The sequence below is a fragment of the Musca domestica genome, unplaced genomic scaffold (genome assembly GCF_030504385.1).
Source record: "Musca domestica strain aabys unplaced genomic scaffold, Musca_domestica.polishedcontigs.V.1.1 85, whole genome shotgun sequence".
Lineage (NCBI taxonomy): Eukaryota > Metazoa > Arthropoda > Insecta > Diptera > Muscidae > Musca > Musca domestica.
The window spans coordinates 2,974,838-2,998,340 of NW_026712418.1; the positions used below are offsets into that span (position 1 = coordinate 2,974,838).

Sequence of the window (23,503 nt, forward strand, 5' to 3'; positions counted from 1 at the left end):
AATTTTAAATTTTTTAATGTTTTAATTGCATTAAAGATTTGTTTTATTGTTAGTGTCTTCAAAATTCAAAAATGTTATCTAAGCATTTCTGACAGTAAGTGTATGGATTTAAAAATATAAAATTACTCCTTTATTAGAAATAATAGAAAGAGATATGTTTTATACACCGAGGCTCAAGATGCCAAATTATAGCTGACTTAGTTAGAAAATGAATCAAAAAACTTGAAAATGTCACTCCGTCTGTTCAGATATAGCTATAGCTCCCATATATATTTTTCATCCAATTTGGGGTTTTAAGTCCCTCACGTGTGTAATATGCACACCACAACAATAATCTTTGGTACAAGATATCAAATACAGCTCAGAAATAAGCGTTTAAAATTTTGCCAAGATCGGTTCAGATGTTGGATATATACATTTATCCGATTTCCAATGGACCGAATTTTGGCACTTTCGACGGAATTCAGCATAAAAGCAAGTGCTTCAAATATTGGTGAAAATCGGCTCAGACATAACTATTTTTCCCCATACATATTTTTCATCCGATTTGGTGTTAAGTCCGTCTACAGCGTAACATGCGCTCCACAACAATGATATTTGATACCGTACATCAGATACAGCTCGAATCAGACTTTAAGTTATTTCTCGCCATACGAGTGTACGTAATATCATTGTGGAAAAGAAATATGCAAACATTAGATGAAAAAAACTGCAACCAACTTCAGACTGTTGTTCGCTTGGCCGAAAGTGGTGAACTGCCGAATTTGGTTTTCTCCGATGAGAAAACATTCGTTGTCCAGCAGGTTGTAAACAAACAAAATGATCATGTTTACTTGCCAAAGAGGTCAGCTGATAATGTGCACATTCGGTTGGCCACCAGAACTCAAGCACCGACCATTGTGATGGTGTGGGCCGCCATAACAGCTGATGGTCGCTCTCCGCTCGTATTAATCGACCGTGACATCAGAATAAAGGCCGAAAATCGCGAAAGCAGTCTGGAGGGTGTATTAAAGCCTTGGGCACGCAAACATTTTGGCCGCAGACCTTGGACATTAAAACAGGACTCAGCACCATCGCACTCAGCACGCGCCACCCAAGAATGGTTTCAAAATGAGGTTCCTCGCTTCATTTCCAACGCACAATGGTCACAAAAATCACCGGATACCAATCCGTTGGACTATTGTGTCTGGAGTATTTTGGAAAGCAAGGTTGGCACTAAAAAATACCATGGACATAATTCGTACCAAAAGTGACCAATTCGAACAAATCTAATTCTAAAATTTTGTGCCATTTCCGACATTTTTATACCCTCCACCATACATAGTATGGAGGGTATATTAAGTTCGTCATTCCGTTTGTAACTCATCGAAATAATCATTTTAGACCCAACAAAGTATATATATTCTTGATCAGCGTAAAATTCTAAGACGATTTAGCCATGTCCGTCCGTCTGTTGTAATCACGCTACAGTCAAAACGAATTAAGATAGAAAGCTAAAATTTTGCACAGATCCCTCTTTTGTCTGCAGCAGGTTAAGTTCGAAGATGGGCTATATCGGTCCATGATATCATATAGCCCCCATATAACGGTATTTTGATGATTTTAGACACATTTTCCAATGGAATAGTCTGAAAATCTACAGGAGGAGTTCTTTGTAAGCACTTTACCCCCCGAAAGAGAATTGTCTATATAGGTCCACGATATCGTATACCACCATATAACGGTATCCCCCGATACTAGGTATTCAAGGAGTTCCTTATGAGTACTTTATCTCTTGGAAGAGAATTATCTATATAGGTCACCGATATCGTATAGCCCCCATATAACGGTACCCCCGATATTCGGGATTTTGATGAATTGATCCACATTTTTCGATGGAATGGTCTGAAAATTCACACAAGGAGTTCCTTGTGAGTACTTTATCCCTTTAAATAGAATTATCTATATAGGTCCACGATATCGTATATCCCCCATATAACGGTACCTCCCTATATTCGGGTTTTTGATTATTTGAGCCACAATTTCCAATGGAATGGTCTCAGAATTCACACAAGGAGTTCCTTGTGGGTACTTTATTCCTTGGAAGATAATTATCTATATAGGTCCACGATATCCCCCATATAACGGTACCTCCCGACATTTATTTTTTATGATTTTCTAACAAGAAGTCTGAAATTCTAACAAGAAGTTCTTTGTGAGTACTTTACCGCTAGACATAGGTTTGTCCACAATATCCACAATATCGTATATCCCTCACATATCGGCACCTTCCGATATTAGGTATTTAAAAGATTTTAACGAAACTTTTAATGGATTTTTTTTGAAGATATCCTAATTCTTTCCAAATGATGAATTGTATTCAAAGTTCGGCCTGGCCGAACTTACTGCTTTTTTAATTGTTTGCTTTCATTCAATAAAATTTAAAAAAAAAATGTAAAAATTTGGCGTTTGACTTTGTTGCATTTTTTTTATCTCACCCTGTATATACTTTATGGAGTCTACGACGAATATTTAGGCATGTTACAAACGGAATAACAAAGTTAATGTACCCTCCTTTCCAAGGTGGAGGTTGAAGTAGGATGATAACATTTTACTTAAATGTGTGTTTAGTCTGCAGGAGTTTTGGTATTGCATATGGACAATATGGGTTCACGTTTAGGTATAGGTGCAGGTCTTCGTATAGCCCGTTACTCAATTTATTCGCTACTTTGATGATTTTAGCCACATTATTCACCGAAATTGTTTCAAATTTCATATTTGGAGTTCACAATAGGTACTACAATCTATGATAGAAAATTGTCTATGCATGTTCAGGTTTTCGTATTTAGATCCCATAACGGTATCTCCCTATATTCGGTATTTTGACGATTGTAGTACCCATTGGGAACTTTGAAATTCTTTCAAATTTCAAAGTTCCCAATGGGTACTACAGTCAATGATAGAAAATTGTCTATGCAATTCCAGGTCTTCGTATAGCCCCCATATAACTGTACCTCCTATATTTGGTATTTTTGAGATTTTAACAGAATTGGTAAGGGATTCTATTGTTTATTTGTTTATCTATTTTTTTGTTTTTGAATATTTCCAAATTCTTTCCATATGCTAGAGGGTATTCAATGTTCGTCCCGGCCAAACTTACTGCTTTTTAAATTGTTTCTATATCAAATTTTCGCAAAGCTATGAGAAACAAGTAAGCAAAGGCTATAGTCGTGCGGGACCGACTATGTTATACCCTACAACACTATAATATGTTAGAAGACCCCTTATGTCCAAATCCATATTGCAAGATTTCGCTTTTGAAATTAGGATTTTGACTGGGGACATTTGCCCATTTGTAGTCCATTTTACAGCTAAATATAATCCAATGGTCATCCAAAATGCTAGAATTCTTCCCTGTCCTTAACTCTCTTCACAGACGTGTCGATTGGCTTCAATTGTGAGATCGGAAAAACATTTCTGTTTTTGGTTAATTTGAACCCCTAAATATTTTGCAATCATCTCCAAAAGCAAGAAGCCCCTTCGTATCTCTAAATTTAGACTCATCTATATGATTTGCTTGTCTGCAATATTTGGCTATAATCGTCAACGAAATCAGCATAAAAAATCCAGAAGTTCGCCTTTTGTGTATTTCGGATATCGCCTGTAAGTAATGCTGGTATTTTTTCGCACAAAATTAGTGGTCCATTGTACCCGCTGTCCTGAACTCTAACTTTATGCGAGATTTCGTGTCCTTTGATTTCTATTTGTGACCTTTATAACTGTTGCAAAATCAGGAAAATTTTTAGCTGTTGGTCCATTTCAACCCCTAATATATTGCGGACATCTTTGAAAACAATAGGCCTAGCCCTTTTGAGCTCAACCCTACCCTTGCAAAAATTTTCGTGACGATAGGACGATATTTGCAATACTTATATAATATCTCCAACCTGTGTTGTAAGGTGAAAAAATATTACAACATATTATAAGTCAAATTGAAAAAATCGCATGCGATAAAAAATATGAAAAAATAAAAGAATGTCACAAAATACGACAAAATCTATATTAACATCTTTATCGACATATTTTTCTACGATTTTTTTAAATTTTATACTTTTATGTCAAGAGCGTATTCTGAATTGACAAAATTTGTCAAAATCGGTCTAGCCATTCTTGAGATATAAGCATTCTAACTAACATCCCCTTCCTTTGTATATACACATTGTATATATTTCGCTATATATAACCGATATATTTACTATCGGCATCGACGTAACGGTCAGAATTGACCTGTTCGTCTATTGGTGATTTCGCCGGGATTAATAATTTTCGCGGTTTAATGGAAAATGTGACTTTTATTTTACACAATTGTTGTGGCCTATTTCACCCACTAAATATTACCCGATGACCATCAAAATTGGAAGGCTTCTGGCCAGTCCTAAGCTGTAGCCCCATGCTAAATTCCGCTTCCATTGGTATATAATTGTGACCTGTAGAGCAACTGTAAAATCAGGAATTTTTTCAGTTTTTGGTCCATTTCAACCCCTAAATATTATGCGATTATCTCCAAAAGAAATAGGGTTCTGACCTTAACCCCACCTCCATTTTCAATTTCGTGAAGATCGAGCCATAATTGCGACCTGTAGAGTGATTACAAATTAACATGGACAGACGGACGGACGGACATACATATCTAGATCGACTCAGCTCGGCGAGATAGGAAGATCCATATATACTTTCCTATGTGGGAAACCAATATTTCGTTGTGTTACATAATTTTTGGTCCAATCAAACTTATAATACCCCCAACACATAGTGTTGTAGGGTATAAAAATATGGGCAAATTTTAAAAAGATTGTCTGGCAAATTTTAAAAAGAGACAACGAAAACTAACTAAATATAAATTTTATGTCAGCATATTTGCAGAACATTTCAAAGACGAAAAATCCGGTTTTGTAATATTTATCTTTTGGTTGAAGAAAAAAAGAAGAAAATGACATAGAATTAATCAAATTGAAGGGACGAAATATTTCCACAAAAATTACTTCTTCGATAAAATATACACCGATTTCATTATGTACATACGTCAAGGTCTTAAGAAAAAAAAAAAATAATCAAGCTTTAACTTGGAAGTTTGACTTACAGTGTCCATTGGGTATTCTTAATATACTCACCAAGACGTTTCATCTCCAAAAGATATTTTCCTCCTCTCCACATTTTCAGTTCACACATATTATCCAAATTCTAAAAGTGTGAAAGTTTTAAAAAATATTTTTTATTGTGTTTGATTAGGAAAATGTTTCCTAGTTCAAGCCAATAAATAACAAATTCATTCGTCCTTGAATCTTTGTTTTTGCTATATTTGCCTTGGTGATAGCTATCTTAACAAAATTGCCAATCCGTCATATTTCTGTCATGTGTTCACACAACCTAAATTTTATTTCCTATTAATTTGCTACAAACCAGCCCCATTCGATGCGTACATTAGATATTCATGGTGAAGATTATAAATATTTGCAGTTTTTCGTCAAGGAAATTAATCAAAATTTTGAAGGCACACACACACACACATACATTTATATACGTATGTAGGTGGTTTTGCGAAACAGAAGAACTATTTGACAATTTTTTTATTTAAAATGTCAACGGAAATTTAGCTTTAAATATTTTATGAATTCCTTGATATGTTCTTGTCGGCATTTTAATATTGTTGACAGCTAACATGTCAAAAACATTTCAAAATGGAATATATTTCAATCGAGTGCGCATATGGCATGTATTACATCTAAATACACCGCCACCAAAAGGAAGTCAGTATTCGAGAGGAGAGAAAATTCGAACAGGAAATATGTAATATTTTAGTTTGGTATGGGGAGGAAACAAATATATATAGGTCGTAAGACACAGCTAGTAGTCTGAGAATATCCTTATAGTGTATCATTCGTTGTTGTTGCTGTTTTGTTTTGCGTATGAGCATTTTTTTGTAATATTATATTACATATGTAGGATATGTTCCGACTGAAGAGTATATACTCAAATTGCATATCACAGCATGATTCAATTTATTCCTGTTATGACTTTACATTTTTTTTTTTTTGTGGTCGAACTTTTTGAATTCGATACTTTATATCTCTCTTTAAAACGAACTGTTCAACTTTTTATGCATTTAACTAACACTTATTTGATATTTCAGATATCAAAACAGGATCTTTATTTGGTTTTCTGCTGCCGTAGTTATCAAACCCTACACCACAAAGTGGTGGGGGAGCATTGCGAAGGAAGCGAGATAGTTACTTTTGAGAATCTTCATAGAATCACATTCCGTCTGTCCATGTATTTTTATAAACAAAATGCGGGTCGCATTTATTATTCGATTGAGATGAAATTTTCCAAAAAATATTTTTTTGGCCCAAGGACGAACCCTATTGGTGAGCATCGATTCAAATTTAGATATAGCTCCCATATATATCTCCAACGGATTTCGGGTTTATTGTTCACCAAATGGCAAATATCAATCCAAATGACCTGAATTTTTGCACAAAAATCAGTCTAGAAACAAATACATAAAATTTGGTAAAAATTCGCCCAGATATAGCTATAGCTCCCATATATATATATATGTTTCATCCGAACTGGTGTTTAAGTCCCACAAAAATAATAATTGGTACCAGATATCAAATACAGCCCGGAAATACCTCTGTCAAATTTTATCAAGATTAGTTCAGATTTGGATATAGCTCCCACATATATCTTTAACCGATTTCGGGTAAATTGTACACCAAATGGCCAATATCAGTCCAAATGACCTGAATTTTAGCAGATCTGACTGAATTCAGTCTAGTAGCAAAATCTTAAAGTACCTCATATGATAACAATGAACTTTGGTAGCAGATATCTTATTGAGATATAGCTCCCTTATGTGTCCTTAATCCGATTTCAGGTTCATTGTGCAAATAATGGCAATTATTAGCCCAAATGCAGTGCATTTCGGGGCGTACGTTTCCATTTAGCGGAACTCGACTCCGATATATATTTCTACACCCTCCACCATAGCATGGAGGGTATATTAAGTTTGTCATTCCGTTTGTAACACCTCGAAATATACATTTCAGACCTCACACAGTATATATATTCTTGATCAGCATAAAATTCTTTGTCGATCTAGCGATCTGTTGATATCACTCTAGCTTCGGAACGAAATGAAGCAAGTTGATAAAAATTTACTCAAATGTGTACAATGTCTGCAGGACTTTTGGTATTTAAAATGAGCCATGTAGGTCCATGTCTTCGTATAGCCCCCATATAACGGTACCTCCCGATATCCGATATTTTAATGATTTTAACGTCACTTTTTCCGGAATTGTTTCAAATTTGGTATTTGAAGCTCGTAATATAGCCTCTGACAGAAAATTGTTCGTGCAGGTCCACGTCTTCGTATAGCCCCCATATTACGGTACCTCCCGTTATCCAAAATTTTAATGATTTTAACTACATTTTTCTCCGGAATTGTTTCAAATTGGGTATTTGAAGTTCGTAATACAGCCTCTAACAGAAAATTGTCTGTACAGGTCCACGTCTTCGTATAGCCCCTATATAACGGTACCTCCCGATATTCGGTATTTTGATGATTTTACCGACATTATTCACCGGAATTCTTTAAAATTTGGTATTTGAAGTTCGTAATAGATACTTCAGTCTAAGACAGAAAATTGTCTGTGCAGGTCCACGTCTTCATATAACCCCATATAACGGTACCTTACGATATTCGGTATTTTGATGATTTTAGCGGCATTATTCACCGCAATTATTTCAAATTTGGTAATTGAAGTTCGTAATACAGCCTCTGACACAAAATTGTCTGTGCAGGTCCACGTCTTCGTATAGCCCCCATATAACGGTACCTCCCGACATTCAGTATTTTGATGATTTTAGCGATATTATTCACCAGAATTGTTTCAAATTTGGTATTTGAAGTTCGTAATGCATACTACAGTCTAAGACAGAAAATTGTCTGTGCAGGTCCACGTCTTCATATAACCCCATATAACGGTACCTTACGATATTCGGTATTTTGATGATTTTAGCGACATTATTCACCGCAATTATTTCAAATTTGGTAATTGAAGTTCGTAATACAGCCATATAACGGTACCTCCCGATATTCAGTATTTTGATGATTTTAGCGATATTATTCACCAGAATTGTTTCAAATTTGGTATTTGAAGTTCGTAATGCATACTGCAGTCTAAGACAGAAAATTGTCTGTGCAGGTCTACGTCTTCGTATAGCCCCCATATAACGGTACCTCCCAATATTCGGTATTTTGATTATTTTAGCGACATTATTTTTCGGAATTGTTTCAAATTTGGTATTTGAAGTTCGTAATGAATACTACAGCCTATGACAGAAAATTGTCTATGTAGGTCCACATTTTGGTATAGTCCCAATATAATAGAATCTCCCTATATTCTGTATTTTTATGATTTTTGCTACATTATTCACCTATTTTTTTCAAGTTTCGCATTTGAATATTGTAATGGCTTATGACAAAGTTTGCCTATGTAGGTCCTTACAGCTTTTTTCTTGTTTTTTTATCCAAATCGCATAGCATTATGCAACTAATTTTTCATTTGACTAGAATTTCAAAATTCTTTCTAGTAGATGTAATAGAAAATTTTGAATTCGATACTTTTTATCTGTTTCTTTATAACGAGTTTGCGTAATTTAAGATTTGTTACACTTTTTTTTGCATTTAACTAACACTTATTTGATATTTCAGTTATGGAAGCAGGATTTGCATTTTGTTTTCGGGTACAGCAGATATTTTGCTATTTCAAAACAGCCAAGTGTTATACTAATTTTGTTGATTTTATATTGTAAAGAAAAGCCTTATTTTGCTATTCAATGCAGACAATCAGCCATAGTCTATTAAATTAATGCGTGACTCATTTTTTGGCCGAAACACAAACAATCTACCATGTGGGAGCCTTAATGCATTTACCAACCAACATTTATTTATTTCAGAACTCTTAATACAGAAACAGTGGCCGCGTCAATAGTACAATGACGTCACTCGGCCGTTCATTCATACAGACATCATTCATTATCATTGTCCAGCATAACTCTCTTCATTGTGCAGTTAGAAAGAATGGACACGACGACGGCGTGTTGGTATTTTCCAACAAATTTATTTTTATTCTTTGAAAAACAAATATGTTTTTTAATTTCCGTTCACATCAACAGTTGTTAAAGTTGTTCTTATTCTCGTTGCTGTTCATCTTTTTGACATTTTCATGATTTTCAAATGCAGAAAAGAAAAGAGAAAGGATTTTAGTTGGATGGCTAACTCAATACTGCATGAATTCAAATAAGCATATGTATGGCGGTATGACACGTTTTGTTTCGAAATGAAAGGAAACCAGTGTTTTTAAACATTTTAAGTAGAAAAATAAACAATTTACCACAACTTTTCGTGATGAAATTAAGATTGGGACAACGACAAAAGGAACCCTTACAAACATTGCTTATTTATAGAATCTTGCTAAAGGGACAGTATATGAAAATAGAAAAGTAATTTTTGAGAGTAACCACAACGTTATTACAATTCAAATATAAATAAGTTGTTTACCCATCATCAGAGATGGATTTACATGTAATTTCCTGTAATTCCAGATCCAACAATTACAGTTATTCGAGAATTAAATATTATCTTAAGTTTTTATATATTTGAGGATAAAAACAAGTAAAAAAACTGTTAGTTCGGCCGGGCCGAACATTGAATACCCTCAACCATGTGGAAGGAATTTGTAAATTTTCAAAACAAAGTCCGTTGAAAAATGCTCCTAAAATCATAAAAATATCGAATAAAGGGAGTTACCGGTATATTTGGGGCCTATACGAAGACATGGACCTTTATATGGTATTTTTATCATAAGCTATTACGATATTCAAATACGAAACTTAAAAAAATTCCGGTGAATAATGTCGCTAAAATCATCGAAAAACTGAACATAGGAAAGTACCATTATATGGAGGCTATACGAAGATCTAGACTTCTATACTTTTGACTTCGACTGTAGAACCCACTAGGAACCTCAACAACGGAATATAAGACAATTCAGGTGAATAATGTCGCTAAAATCATCCAAATATCCAATAAAGTGAGATACAGTTAAGTGGGGACTATACAAAAACTTAGACCTAGTTATGTCTAGGATGTAAGAAACGGAATGGCAAGCTTAACACACCCCCCCATAGTACGGTGGAGGATGTAACTAAAAAGCAGCATTAAGTTTGATCGAGTCGAGTTCAACAGATAATATTTAGATTTTTAAATGGACCAAAACTTTTGTATATAAGAGTACAAACATTTCCCATAAACTGAGAATATGTATACCCTACTCCACATTGTGGTAAGGGTATTATATTTTTGTGCATTTGTTTGTAACAGGGATGAGGAAGGGAAATAGACCCATAGTTACCTTTGAGGATCATCATAGAATCGCTTTCAGAGTCAATTTGTGCAAGTCAGTCCATCTGTCCTTGTGAACAAAATGCACGTCGCATTTATTATTCGATTGACAATATTTTTACCCTACAACACTATGTGTTGGGGGTATTATAGGTTTGATTGGGCCAAAAATTATGTAACACCTCGAAATATTGGTTTAATCCCGGCGAAAGCACAAATAGACGAAGAGGTCAATTCTGACCGTTACGTAGATGCTGATAGTAAATATGTCGGATATATATAGCGAAATATATACAATCTATATCTATAAAAGAGGAAAATGTTTGTATGTTTGTTAGTTTGTTTGTAATTTATGGACTCGAAAACCGCTGAATAGATTTTCCTGAAAATTCCCATATATACTGCAACATCGCCTGAAAGTAACATAGGCTATATACATTTTTGAATTTCCACTTGGAACTGGAGTTATAGCATCAGAATCGGAGGTACCTCCCAAAAATTTATATTTTATATGCACATATCTATTGATTGCTTGAAGATACAGTCTCCAAATTTGGAATACGTAACGGAATTTGGAACAAAAATAAGTTTGCCAAATTATATTGCAATCGGTTCAGATTTGGATATAGCTCCCATATATATTTTCGACCGATTTCGTTCATTTGATGCCTCAAACACAATATGAATGTTTGATTCCAATGAAATTTGGAATGTGTGACGGGATTTGATCCGAAAATAAATTTGTCAAATTATATTGAAATCGGTTCAGATTTGGATATAGCTCCCATATATATTTTCGGCCGATTTCAAGCATTTGATGCACCAAACACGCTATGTATCCCCGATTTCAATGAAATTTGAAACGTGTGATAGATTTTATCTAAAAACTTGATTTCCCAAATTATATTGAAATCGGTTCAGATTTGGATATAGCTCCCACATACATTTTCGGCCGATTTCATGTATTTGGTGGACCAAACACGATATGTATTTCCAATTGTAATGAAATTAAAAATAAGTAACGGAATTGGGAGCCAAAATGAATTTGTCAAATTAAATTGAAATCGGTTCTGATTTGGATATAGCTCCTTCGACCTATTTCATGTATTTGATGCACCAAACACGCTATATATCTCTAATTTCAATGAAATTTGGAATGTGTAGCGGAAATTAAAACAAATATACATTTGTCAAATTATATTACAATTGGTTCAGATTTGGATATAGCTCTCATATATATTTTCGACCGATTTCCTTTATTTTATGCACCATACACGATATGTATGTTCGATTCCAAAGAAATTTGGAATATGTAACGGGATTTTGATTAGAAAATAAATTACTCAAATTATATTAAAATCGGTTCAGATTTGATTATAGCTCACATATATATACTCAGCCGATTTCACATATTTGATGCACCCAAAGCGAGAGATACAAAATCTGGCACCAGAAAAAATTGCCAAATTATATTGAAATCAGTTAAGGTTTGGGTATAGCTAACATATATATTTCGGCCGATTTCATACATGTTATGCACCAAACACGATATATATGACCGATTCAAATAAAAATGTGATAAATTAATTGGAAATTAGTTAAGATGTGGATATAGCCGATTTCACATATTTGACGCCCCAATTTCAATGAAATATGAAAGGTGTGGCGGAATTTGGTGTAAAAGTAATTTTTTTAAAACTATATTTAATTCGGATCAGATTGAGATATGATTTTATAAAGAACCATTGACCCACAACGCCTTAGGCTAACAGCAAAATACTACACAACAATTGATTTGAAATACGCTTATTACGGCGAAGTATGTTGCTATCTCGAATTCACTAGTTACAATAGAAATGCCACTCAACTTCAAAAGATTGCAGTTTACTGCACCCTTGGTATTTGCTATGAAATAAATAAATCTGTTTTTTTTTTAACCAACATATATTCGTAAATAAAATTTTGAATGCATATAAAATCAAAAGGGGTAGCGAAGCGCACCTGGTTCAGCTAGTGTATATATACAAAGGATGGGGATGTTAGCTAGAATGCTTATATCTCCAGAATGACTGGACCGATTTTGACAAATTTTGTCAATTAGGAATGCCCCTTTGACAAAAAAGTATAAAATGATGTTTTATAGATTTTGTAATATTTTGTAATATAAATTTATTTTTTCATATTTTTTATCGCATACGATTTTTTCAACTTGACTTATAATATTGAAGTGTATACTTTGTAATATTTTTTCGCCTTTCAACACAGGTTAGTGTTATTATATACAGATTGCAATTATCGTCCGATCCTCACGAAAGTTTTCACAAGGGTAGGGTTAGGCTCAGAAAGACTAGGACGATTGTTTCCAAAGACGTCCGCAATATATTTAGGGGTTGAAATGGACCAAAAACAAATAATATTTCCGATTTTGCAGTCTTTATAAAGGTCACAAATAGAAACCAAAGGACACGAAATCTTGCATGAAGTTAGAATTTAGGACAACGGGTAGAGTGGACCACTACTTTTGTGTAAAAAAATACCAACATTGCTTACAGACGATATCTAAAATAAACCATAAGCGAACTTCTCGCTTTTTTATGCTGATTTCGTTGACGAATTTTGCCAAATATCGTAGATAAGCAAATCATTTAGATGAATCTAAATTTGGAGATACAGAGGGGCGTCTTGCTTTTGGAGATGATCGCAATGATGAGAGATGATCGTTCAAATGAACCAAAAACAGAAAAAATTTCCTGATCACACAATTGAAGCCAATAAACACGCCTGAGAAGATAGCTAGGTACAGGGAAGAATACTGGCATCTTGGATGACCATTGGATTATATTAAGCCGTAAAATGGACCACAACAACTAACAGCACGACTGAGTGCGTAAATATTGGGCAAATGTCCCTGGTCAAAATACTAAGGGTAATATCTGGGTAGTGCTCCGTGACATAATTTCAAAAGCGAAATCTTCCAAAATGACTTGGACATGACGGGGCTTCTAACATATTTTAGTGTTGTAGGGTATCACATGGTCGGCCCCGCACGACTATAGCCTTTGCTTACATGTTTTTTTTTTTTTTTTTTTTTTAACTGGTGAGAATCGGTTCAAATTTAGATATAGCTTGCACACAAAATGGATTGCATTTTGGCAATTCCAACTGAATTAATCATATTAGAAATAAGCACTTCATTTACTCAACGTCGGTTCAGATATAGCTCCCATATATATGTTTCATCCACAACAATAATCTTTGGTACAAGATATCAGATACAGCTCAGATATATGTGTTTAAAAATGGTTCAGATTTCTATATAGTTCCCATATATATATATTTATCCGATATCAGATTTATTGTGCACCAAATGGTCAATATTAGTCCAATAGTCCTGAATTTTGATACATCCGACCGAATTCCGTATAGAAGCAAGCACATCAAAATTGGTGAAAATCGGTTCAGATATAGCTATAGTTCCCATATGCATGTTTCATTCGATTTGGTGTTTAAGTCCCTCACATTAATATGCATTCGACAACAATGATACTTGGTACCAGATATCTTATGGAGCTCGGAAACATCTTTGCCTAATTTTAGCGATATCGGCTAAAATTTGGATATAGATCCCATATATATCCATAATCCGACTTCAGGTTTACTGTGCAAATAATGGCTAATATCAGCCCAAATGGAGCGAACTTCAGGACGTGGGTTTAAATTTTGATAGTATGATCTACTTGAAATAAATTCTTTTGTTACGGGAACACTACTAAATATGCGATTTTTGACTATCCTTAATGGTTTGGCCTAAGTTTCAAGCAAGTACATTACACCAAGTTTGAAATATATCGAGCACTTCCATCGCTCAATCTGGGGTTCTAATTTTTTTTTTCGCAAATTTTTGAACTTTTTCCTATATAAGTTAGCTACAGTGCTCCAGATGGTCTTTCCTTTAACATTTTGCATTCGACACATGCATAACACCCTCATTCTGGTATGGCCTGGGGATTTATCTTGATGTTTTTAGTTAAAGAGAACTAATCAGTTAAAATAGTTTGGTAATATCCGTTCATGGTTTAAATGAAAATTAATTAGTATCAAATCTTTTGCGAATTGTATTTTGAAATGCAAATGTTATTTGCAATCACTTTTATCATCCCGTGCCTTGGGTTATTCTGTTTGTATGTGTTTTATTTATTAACATTATTAGAATAAATGGACATGAACAGTCAATTTACTGAATTCAAGCGTGTTCCACTTTAAACTGCAAATAAAATGTTGTTAAACTTTTCATAAAACCATTAGCTGGGTGAGGTCATTATATGGGAGCCATACCAAAACGAGAACCTATGTAGCCAAATTTATACTTCAGGGATTCTTATGTTCAAATCGTCTAAAATACCATATTTGAAAAAATTTCGTGGGTAAAAGTGATCAAGAGTATCAAATACAGAAAAACTTGGACGTATACATACAATGTTCCGCCACCAGAGATAGAACCTATTACGACCTACAAAAAACAAATCCGTGAAAAAAATGTGGCGAAAATCATCAAAATACCGAATATAGGGAGGTACATATGGTTATATGGCGGCTATACCAAAACGTCCTAGACACAATACAAATTGTTGTGCCAAATGTTGAAGCTCTATGTTAAATAATGTGGGCCGACATAGATAAATCGACTTAGAATTTTATTCTGATCATGAATATATGTACAGTATGGGGTCAACGACGAATATTTAGGGATATTGCAAACGGAATGGAAATGTTAATATATCTGCCTTTTCAAGGTGGAGGGTATAATTACATTCTTCACCCGTCTCAGACATGTACTATCTAGGCTGTAGTTTAAACAAGTTAAAAAGAAGTAAGATCGACCGAACTTTGAATACCCTCCACCATTCGGAACGAATTCGGAAATTTTCAAAAAATAAAATCGGTTAAAAAATCATAAAAATACCGAATATAGCCGTTATATTGGGGTATATAGGACGTGGCTCTACGTAGGCTTTGTTTGTCATAAGCCATTACCATATTCACATTCGAAACTTGAAATAAACGGTGAATAATGTAGCTAAAATCAACAAAATACCATATATATGGAGGTACCGTTATATCGAAGCTATACGAAGACCTGTACCTGCATAGACAATTTTTTGTCACATGCTGTACCATCCACTCCGAACTTCAAATACGACATGTGAAACAATTTCGGTGAGTATTGTGCCTAAAATCGTCAAAATGCCGAATATAGGGAGGTTCTGATATATTGGGCCTATACGAAGACCTGGACCTGCATCGACAATTTTCTGTCAAACGCTGTAATATCCATTACGGACTGCACCATTCGGAACGAATTCGGAAATTTTCAAAAAATAAAATCCGTTAAAAAATCTGTTTAAATCTTAAAAATACCGAATATAGCCGTTATATTGGGGTATATAGGACGTGGCTCTACGTAGGCTTTGTTTGTCATAAGCCATTACCATATTCACATTCGAAACTTGAAATAAACGGTGAATAATGTAGCTAAAATCAACAAAATACCATATATATGGAGGTACCGTTATATCGAAGCTATACGAAGACCTGTACCTGCATAGACAATTTTTTGTCACATGCTGTACCATCCACTCCGAACTTCAAATACGACATCTGATTGTGCCTAAAATCGTCAAAATACCGAATATAGGGAGGTACTGATATATTGAGCCTATACGAAGACCTGGACCTGCATCAACAATTTTCTGTCAAACGCCGTAATATCCATTACGAACTGCAAATACCTAATTTGAAACTACTCCGGTGAATTGTGACACTAAAATCATCAAAATACCGAATATAGAGAGGTACCGTTATATGGGACCTATATGAAGACGTGGACCTGCGCAAACAATTTTCTGTCACAGTCTGTAGCATGGTATAATAAGAAGGTAGAACAGCTTCGAAAATCTACAGAAACACAGCCCTGAGGCTATACCCGCTTCCTGTCAAATTTGAATGCAACAATTTGTTTCCATTCATTTAATATTTTTGCCACATTTTCAAATTCAGTTAAACAGCGGGAAAAATGAATAAAATGCCTAAATTGTCTTTCAAAAATATGATCTAAACAGTTATATCTTTCAATTCCATGGCAAAAGTGGCAAATAGGTATAATGCGCGTCTCGAAATTTACGCGTCTTCCAATCATTGATTTTGAAAATATTCTTTTTTTATTTTTTAAAACAATAAATACATATACAAAATTGGCAGAAGTCGGGCAAACTTAGAAAAAAATTGTAATCACCTTGTAGCTCTACCTAACCTTTTTATTGTACCATGGGCTGTAGTATCCATTACGAACTTCAAATACCTAATTTGAAACAATGCCGGTGAATAATGTCACTAAAATCATCAAAATACCGAATATCGGTAGGTACCGTTATATAGGGGCTATATGAAAAACGTGGACCTACATGGCCCATTAACGAACTTAACCTGCCTACAGGCAAAATAAACATGTGTGCAAAATTTTAGCCTTCTATCTCAATTTGTTCGAAATAGACGGACTGACGGATATCGCTAAGTCGACTTAGAATTTTACGCTGATCAAGAATATATATACTTTATTGGGTCTGACATAACTATTTCGGGGAGTTACAAACGGAATGACAAAGTTAATATACCCTCCATAGTAGGGTGGAGGGTATAAAAAGATTCAGGTATTTTCACGACTTCTCTTAGTTCCTTGTCAAGAGCAGGGGTTATTTAAAACTACTGCCTTAAACCAAAAACCACTATAGTTTTCTCTGATATATAACAATTTACATAAAATAACTTTTTTTTGTTAATTTTTGATTTGCATAAACTAGTCAAAAGTATTCCGATTAAAAAAAAAAAAAAAACCTAATAAAATAAAATGTATTTAAGTTTTTGAATTATTATAAAAGTTAGATAAAATATTAATATTTTGATCAACTTTCAGTTTTACTTCGCGCTCTCAATGCTGACATTGCTGCCAATGGCCATGAACTCGGCACTCAACCCATGGAACCGGATTATGCTGATACCGTGTACAATGAACTTGAATATGCCAGCAAATATGATATGATGCAAAAACTGCAGCAGGATATACAGGAGGAGCAAGATATTGTTAGTAAATCGGCAGTGTTGATGAAACTTCTGGAAGTAAGAATGTCTTCCAATTGAATTTCGATTAAAATTGTAATAACCTGTTTTTTTCCATATTTCTCAATCGACAGGATCCCACAATTGAAACACTACCAATTGTCTATGTGGAAGAGGATGGTTCACTAGATGATAACATCAATGATAACAGTCTCGACTATCCAACGAATACAAATGGCATGACGAAACGGTCTCGTTACTACAGACGCTATCCTTGGAAACGTCATAATAGAAATCGCAGGTACTGCTACTATAGACTTAGTTTGTAATTAATATAAGAAGATGTTTTAAACACAAATCGTGGGAGGTGGTTTGATGAATGCTTTCAATAAATATAGGGCATTTCCCCCCATAATTTTCATGGTCTCGTTGGTCCGGTCAAAAACAAAGATTACCATTTGGAAATATGAAATGGGTCATTCATAAAAATATTGGTTTCGGGTAAACAGGGCACCGAATATTGGTGGATACCGTTGTATATGCGCTATAGGAAAACGTGTACCTACATGTACAATGTTCTCCTCTGGAGCTAGAACCCATTATGAAGTATAAATATCTATTTTTAGACAAATCCATGGAAAAACGTAGCAAAAATCATCAAAATACTGAATATTCGGTGTTATCATTATGCGGTGGCTATACGGAAACGTGGACATGGGAGGTGCCTTTATATGGGGATTATACAAAAACCTGGACCTAAAACCCATTATGACCTACAAATACCAATTTTTAGACAAAGTCGTGAATAAATATAGCGAAAATCATCAAAATACCGAGTATCGGGAGGTAGCATTATATGGGGGGCTATACCAAAATTGGGCCAATATATCTCAATTTAAATACCAAACATCCTAGACACAATACAAATTGTTGTGCCAAATTTTGAAGCTCTACGTTTAATAATGGGGACTGTATAGTTATTTCAACAGACAGACGGACAGTCAGACAGAGGGACATCGTTAAATTGGATTAGAATTTTATGCTGATCATGAATATATATACTTTATGGAGTCTACGACGAATATTTAGGGATGTTACAAACGGAATGACAAAATTTATATTCCCTCCTTTTCAAGGTGGAGGCTATAAAAATATATATTCGAGCAATAGGTATACCGGACCGAGTTTCACCAAACGGTAAAATTCTGTTGAGTATGAAAAAGTCTATCCAATTTGGGTTGATATTACACATGTGGTGGACAATACCCGTAAAATCGGATTCTCATGTATATCAAAGGTATATAAAAATCTGAACTTATGTCTAGGATGAATTCTGTCGCTTTAGTTTATTCGGAATGATATTAGCCATTTGGTGCACAAAAATCCTTGAAATCGGATGAAGATACATATGGGAGATATATCCAAAACTGATCCGATCTCTATCAAATTTGATAGAAGTATTTCTGGGCTCTATCTGATCAAATAATATTCTTATGGAACGCATACTTCGCATGTTAGGTACTTAAACACTAAATCGGATGAAACATATATATTGGAGCTATAGCTATAGCTTTGGGCTGATATTGGCCATTTGGCCTGAAATCGCATAAAGATATATATGGCAGCTATATCCAAATCTGACCCGATCTTGACAAAATTTTAGGCACTTATTTCTGAGCTGTATCTGATATCTGGTACAAAAAATGTAGAATGCATATTGCGCATATAAGGGACTTAAAAACCCATGTCGTATGAAACATATATATGGGAGCTATATCTATATCTGAACCTATCTATATATCTATATCTAGCTATATCTATATCTAGCTATATCTATAGCTGAACCTATCTTCGCCAAATTTGATGTACTTCTTTTCAGACTGGATTCGGTCAGATGGTCCAAAAAGTAGGTCATTTGGACCGATGTTGTCCATTTTTTGCACAATTTCAATAGGGTTCGTCCTTTATCCAAACAAATATTGTTTGAAAAATTTCATCTCAATCGGAATATAAGATCGCACGTATGCATTTTGTTCACAAAATATATGGACAGACGGACGGACAGACGGACGGACAGATGGACTGACATGCATAAATCGACACAGAAAGTGATTCTTTAAAAATCCTATGGGTCTAACTATGGTCCTTCTCCATCTTACAATCAAATACACAAAGACCTAATACTCTTACCACTATAGAAAAATTCAATGTTGCAAATAAAGTTAATTCTGACAATGATTCTGACTCAAAGTCATAGTTATTCAGTTGTTTTTGATTAATCTTACGGAGATCTTCCGAATATCTCTCTAATATAATGCTAATGTTTTTATCGATCTTGTAGATCTCTTCTTAAACGCCTAAGCTGGAGAGTTTCATTTAGCATATGATGGTTGGAACTCCTTTGTAGACCGAGTAGTTCCTTCCTATAAAACCAAGTAACGATTGGGCAGAATCTTCAATACACCCACTGCACTTATTGTTTCAACTTCATTCAGCTATTTCAAGAATCTGCCATTGAGAATCAGCCCAGTACCAACGCTGTGGATGACTCACCATAAACTACCTTCTCGGTATATCTGTTATATATATCAACTTTCTTCGATCAATTTTCTAACCTTCAATGCCATTTCTCTGACTCTGCGATGAATAACGTGGAACCACCGATGTGTATTACCCATTATTTGCTAATTTCACTGCCTCTTCGGGAAATTTTAGCATTACTTCTTCTGCATGATGATTAGAGAGTGTGGTGTAGTTCGGCTCAACCGTACTTATCTTAGTCCATTTAAAGTGATATTTTTGAATAAAAATCTTAATAGGTGATTTCTTATGAGTTTTTACCAAGGATCCCGTTTGCAGTCCGATATTTTTTTCGTCAGATATTTTGTCCGGTAAAAGGTTCCTTAAATTATTACGCTTCACTGTTTGGCCAATAATGAATGTTTGTTGTTTGTGTTTCATTTCAGATCGATTTAGAAAAAATAGTCAAGCCCATATCGGGCTCTGTTTAAGACCCTAAGTATTAAGCCGTATAGAATAGTCGATATTCGACTTGTCCGACCAGGTGGTAACTGGATTTGTCTGATTTTCCAAGAAAATAAGTCCAAATTGACTTGCTTGTAAAAGAAATATTTTGAATCTTAGATTCTGGATAGAAAAAAAAAATACATTTCAGTAAATTAGTCTCCGAATTATAATTTTATTCTGTGTGCTGTTTTTAAATCTTGCATACATTTAATCCAATTCAAACGTTTTATAATTTTTCTATTCCAGCACCTACGAACCGGAATTACGTTACGCTTGCACTCCCACCAAGGAGGATGTCTTCAAGCTGTTGGTAAATCTGCACGAGAATCGCAATGGCAAAAATGGCAAGACCATCAACTTCTGTAATCGCAAACGTCCGGCCAAGGCAATTTTCACCAACATCCGATTTTTGGGTTAAATTGTGAAATTAGTACTGGTAGCGAAAAACAAGCAAGAGAAAACGATGAGATTGAAAGCAAAGTGAATCAAATTAAGTGAAAAATTCAAATCAATTATTACAGACAGCCAACAAACATATTTAACATATTTATAAAGAAACCACGTTAAAGGAAGTGTATATTAACACAAGGAAGAGAGAGGGTGAGAGGGAGCGTGAGAGTGGAAGAATATAAATCGCATATACATATTATACCAATAATTGTGGTAAATATATCATATCTATATAATATATCATTAAAAATAATAAATAAGAGATCCTTAAAAAAGTCCTATGTGCAGCTAATACAAGAAATGTGTTAATTGTAAATTTAATAGACTTATATTAATAAAAATTGCATTATATGTGGTTACTTGATGTGAAATTGGGCAAATTACGAGCATAAAATTAATTTTCAAATTTTTAGTTTTTGTGTACTGATATTTGAGAGTAGTTCATTTATGAGCAAAGAGCAAAGAGGAAGGGGAATAATGGGCCACCGATAATAGACCCACCCTTTCTGGAACCTCTCCCACAAAACTCCAAGTTTTCAAAAACAAGTATTTATCTCATTGAATTGCAGAGAGTACTTGATTTGAACTACATAAATGAGATGTGGTTCACTTCCTCTGGTACTTCTGCCACAAAGTATCAGGTGTCCGATTTTCTGTAAACTTAGCACATCATTATAGTTTTTCCTCTGTTAAAACACGTGTGAAAATCTAATATATCGGTCCAATCATTCTACCACCAGGTTACAAATTCACAGACAAAAATCATACCTATTTCTCATAAAAACCAAGGAAAGAATCTCATACAGGGCAAACTTGGCATATTGAAATATTGATATGAGACTAAGGTCACTTCGAGCACTATATTCACTCTATTAGAGAATATGTGAAAATATATCGGTATAATCAACCTGCAAATTTTTAGCTCTTGTGGGGAAGACTAAGGTCACTTCGAGAATAGACATGGGAAAACTGATTGTAAATTAAAAAAAAAAAAAAACAACAATTAATAATGGCAATATTAGTATTTTCTCGAAGGATCTGAAAATAAACATCCCCTAACTATTTTTATTGTGGAGACATATTCCCAGAGATATGGGTATTTTTAATTCAGAAGTTGGAAAGCTTAAGAGAAACATTTCTAAATTTTCTCACTTATGACCTAAAGTAAATTCTTAATTCATCAATTTTTTTGTCGACTTCCTGTGATTATGTGATTTTTTAGCCTTCCAACAATATGATTTTATTTCCCTGCTATTTTGTATTATGTTCCCTTTATATCTTCAAAACTTCAAGATATATGCGGTAGATTCTATTAAAAATATTTGGAGAAACACAAGGCAAATAAATTGGAAATAATATCCAATTCTATAATATGGAAGTGAGGTTAGTGTCCATCAAAAGACCAATATCGTATGTATTTCCTAATACCCTGCAAAACATTGGTATAGAGTAGCTTGGAAAAAAAATTGGAAAAATATTTTTCAACTTCAAAGATTTTACACCAGATACCCCAAAATGCAATTTGAAAAATTGTAAATAAAAAATAAATATATTTATCAATATTTAACTAAAAACAATTATAGAAGTATAATCCGCATCATCAAGGAAATACCTGAAAAGCTAGAAAATCCACCCAAGAATAATATCTTCCAAATAAAAATCAAATTTAAAAATACACACACAATTCCTAATAATATTTGTCTTTTTAATGTTTGCATTCCAAAAATAATATCACAGTAATAAAAATAAATCAATTAGTTAATACCTCACCAAAAAATAAATAAAATAAAAAAGTAAAACAAAGAACACTACTAGATTCCCCTTGTGTATGCACTAAAAATCATATCAATTGAATTAAATTTTAATTTTTAAATGTTGTGAGAAATTGTTGCAAACAAATACATTAATAAATATGTAACTTTTGATCGCTCTTAGTAATAATAATATTGGCCCCTGAAATAAACTATATAGTTGCATTTGTATTAAAATAATTTAAATGTTTTATTATTTCATTTATGAAGGCATATTGTGTACATACAAGTATAATTATTCCATATTTATATTTTATTAAAAAAAAATGTTTTCAATTAAAGAATATATATATTATTAAAATTTACATACATACATATATATACAAGAATTATACAGAGAATAAAAATATATATATATACACATATATGTAAATCATTCAGTGTATGAAAATTATATTAATAAAATATGTGAAACAAAAATTATTTAATTTCATTGCTCATGTATGCGTTTAGAGAATATAAAGTGTAACATTGTAAATTGTAGGTTTACACAAATCCATCATACAAAAAAATAAAAATAAAAAAAGAGATCTCGATCTCGAATAAAATAACAAACATGTTTTATTTGGAAACATTCAATGAAATAGTTCAGTTTAGAATGCGAAAGTTAGAACCCTGGAAACCAACAGTGACCTCAATATCAAATTTCAAGATT

At 33.8% G+C, this 23,503-nt stretch overlaps 1 protein-coding gene across 1 annotated transcript in view; it reads left to right on the plus strand.

Moving 5' to 3' along the window:
• LOC131800597 (uncharacterized) overlaps positions 1-23,165 on the plus strand; it is an 86,402-nt gene extending 63,237 nt beyond the window's left edge. The window contains exons 3-5 of the mRNA XM_059131381.1: positions 17,418-17,620; positions 17,695-17,861; positions 20,834-23,165. Of these exons, the coding sequence (XP_058987364.1) occupies positions 17,418-17,620; positions 17,695-17,861; positions 20,834-21,005 (542 nt within the window). The 3' untranslated portion in view covers positions 21,006-23,165. The remainder of the gene's footprint in view (positions 1-17,417; positions 17,621-17,694; positions 17,862-20,833) is intronic.
• Positions 23,166-23,503: the final 338 nt, after the last annotated feature.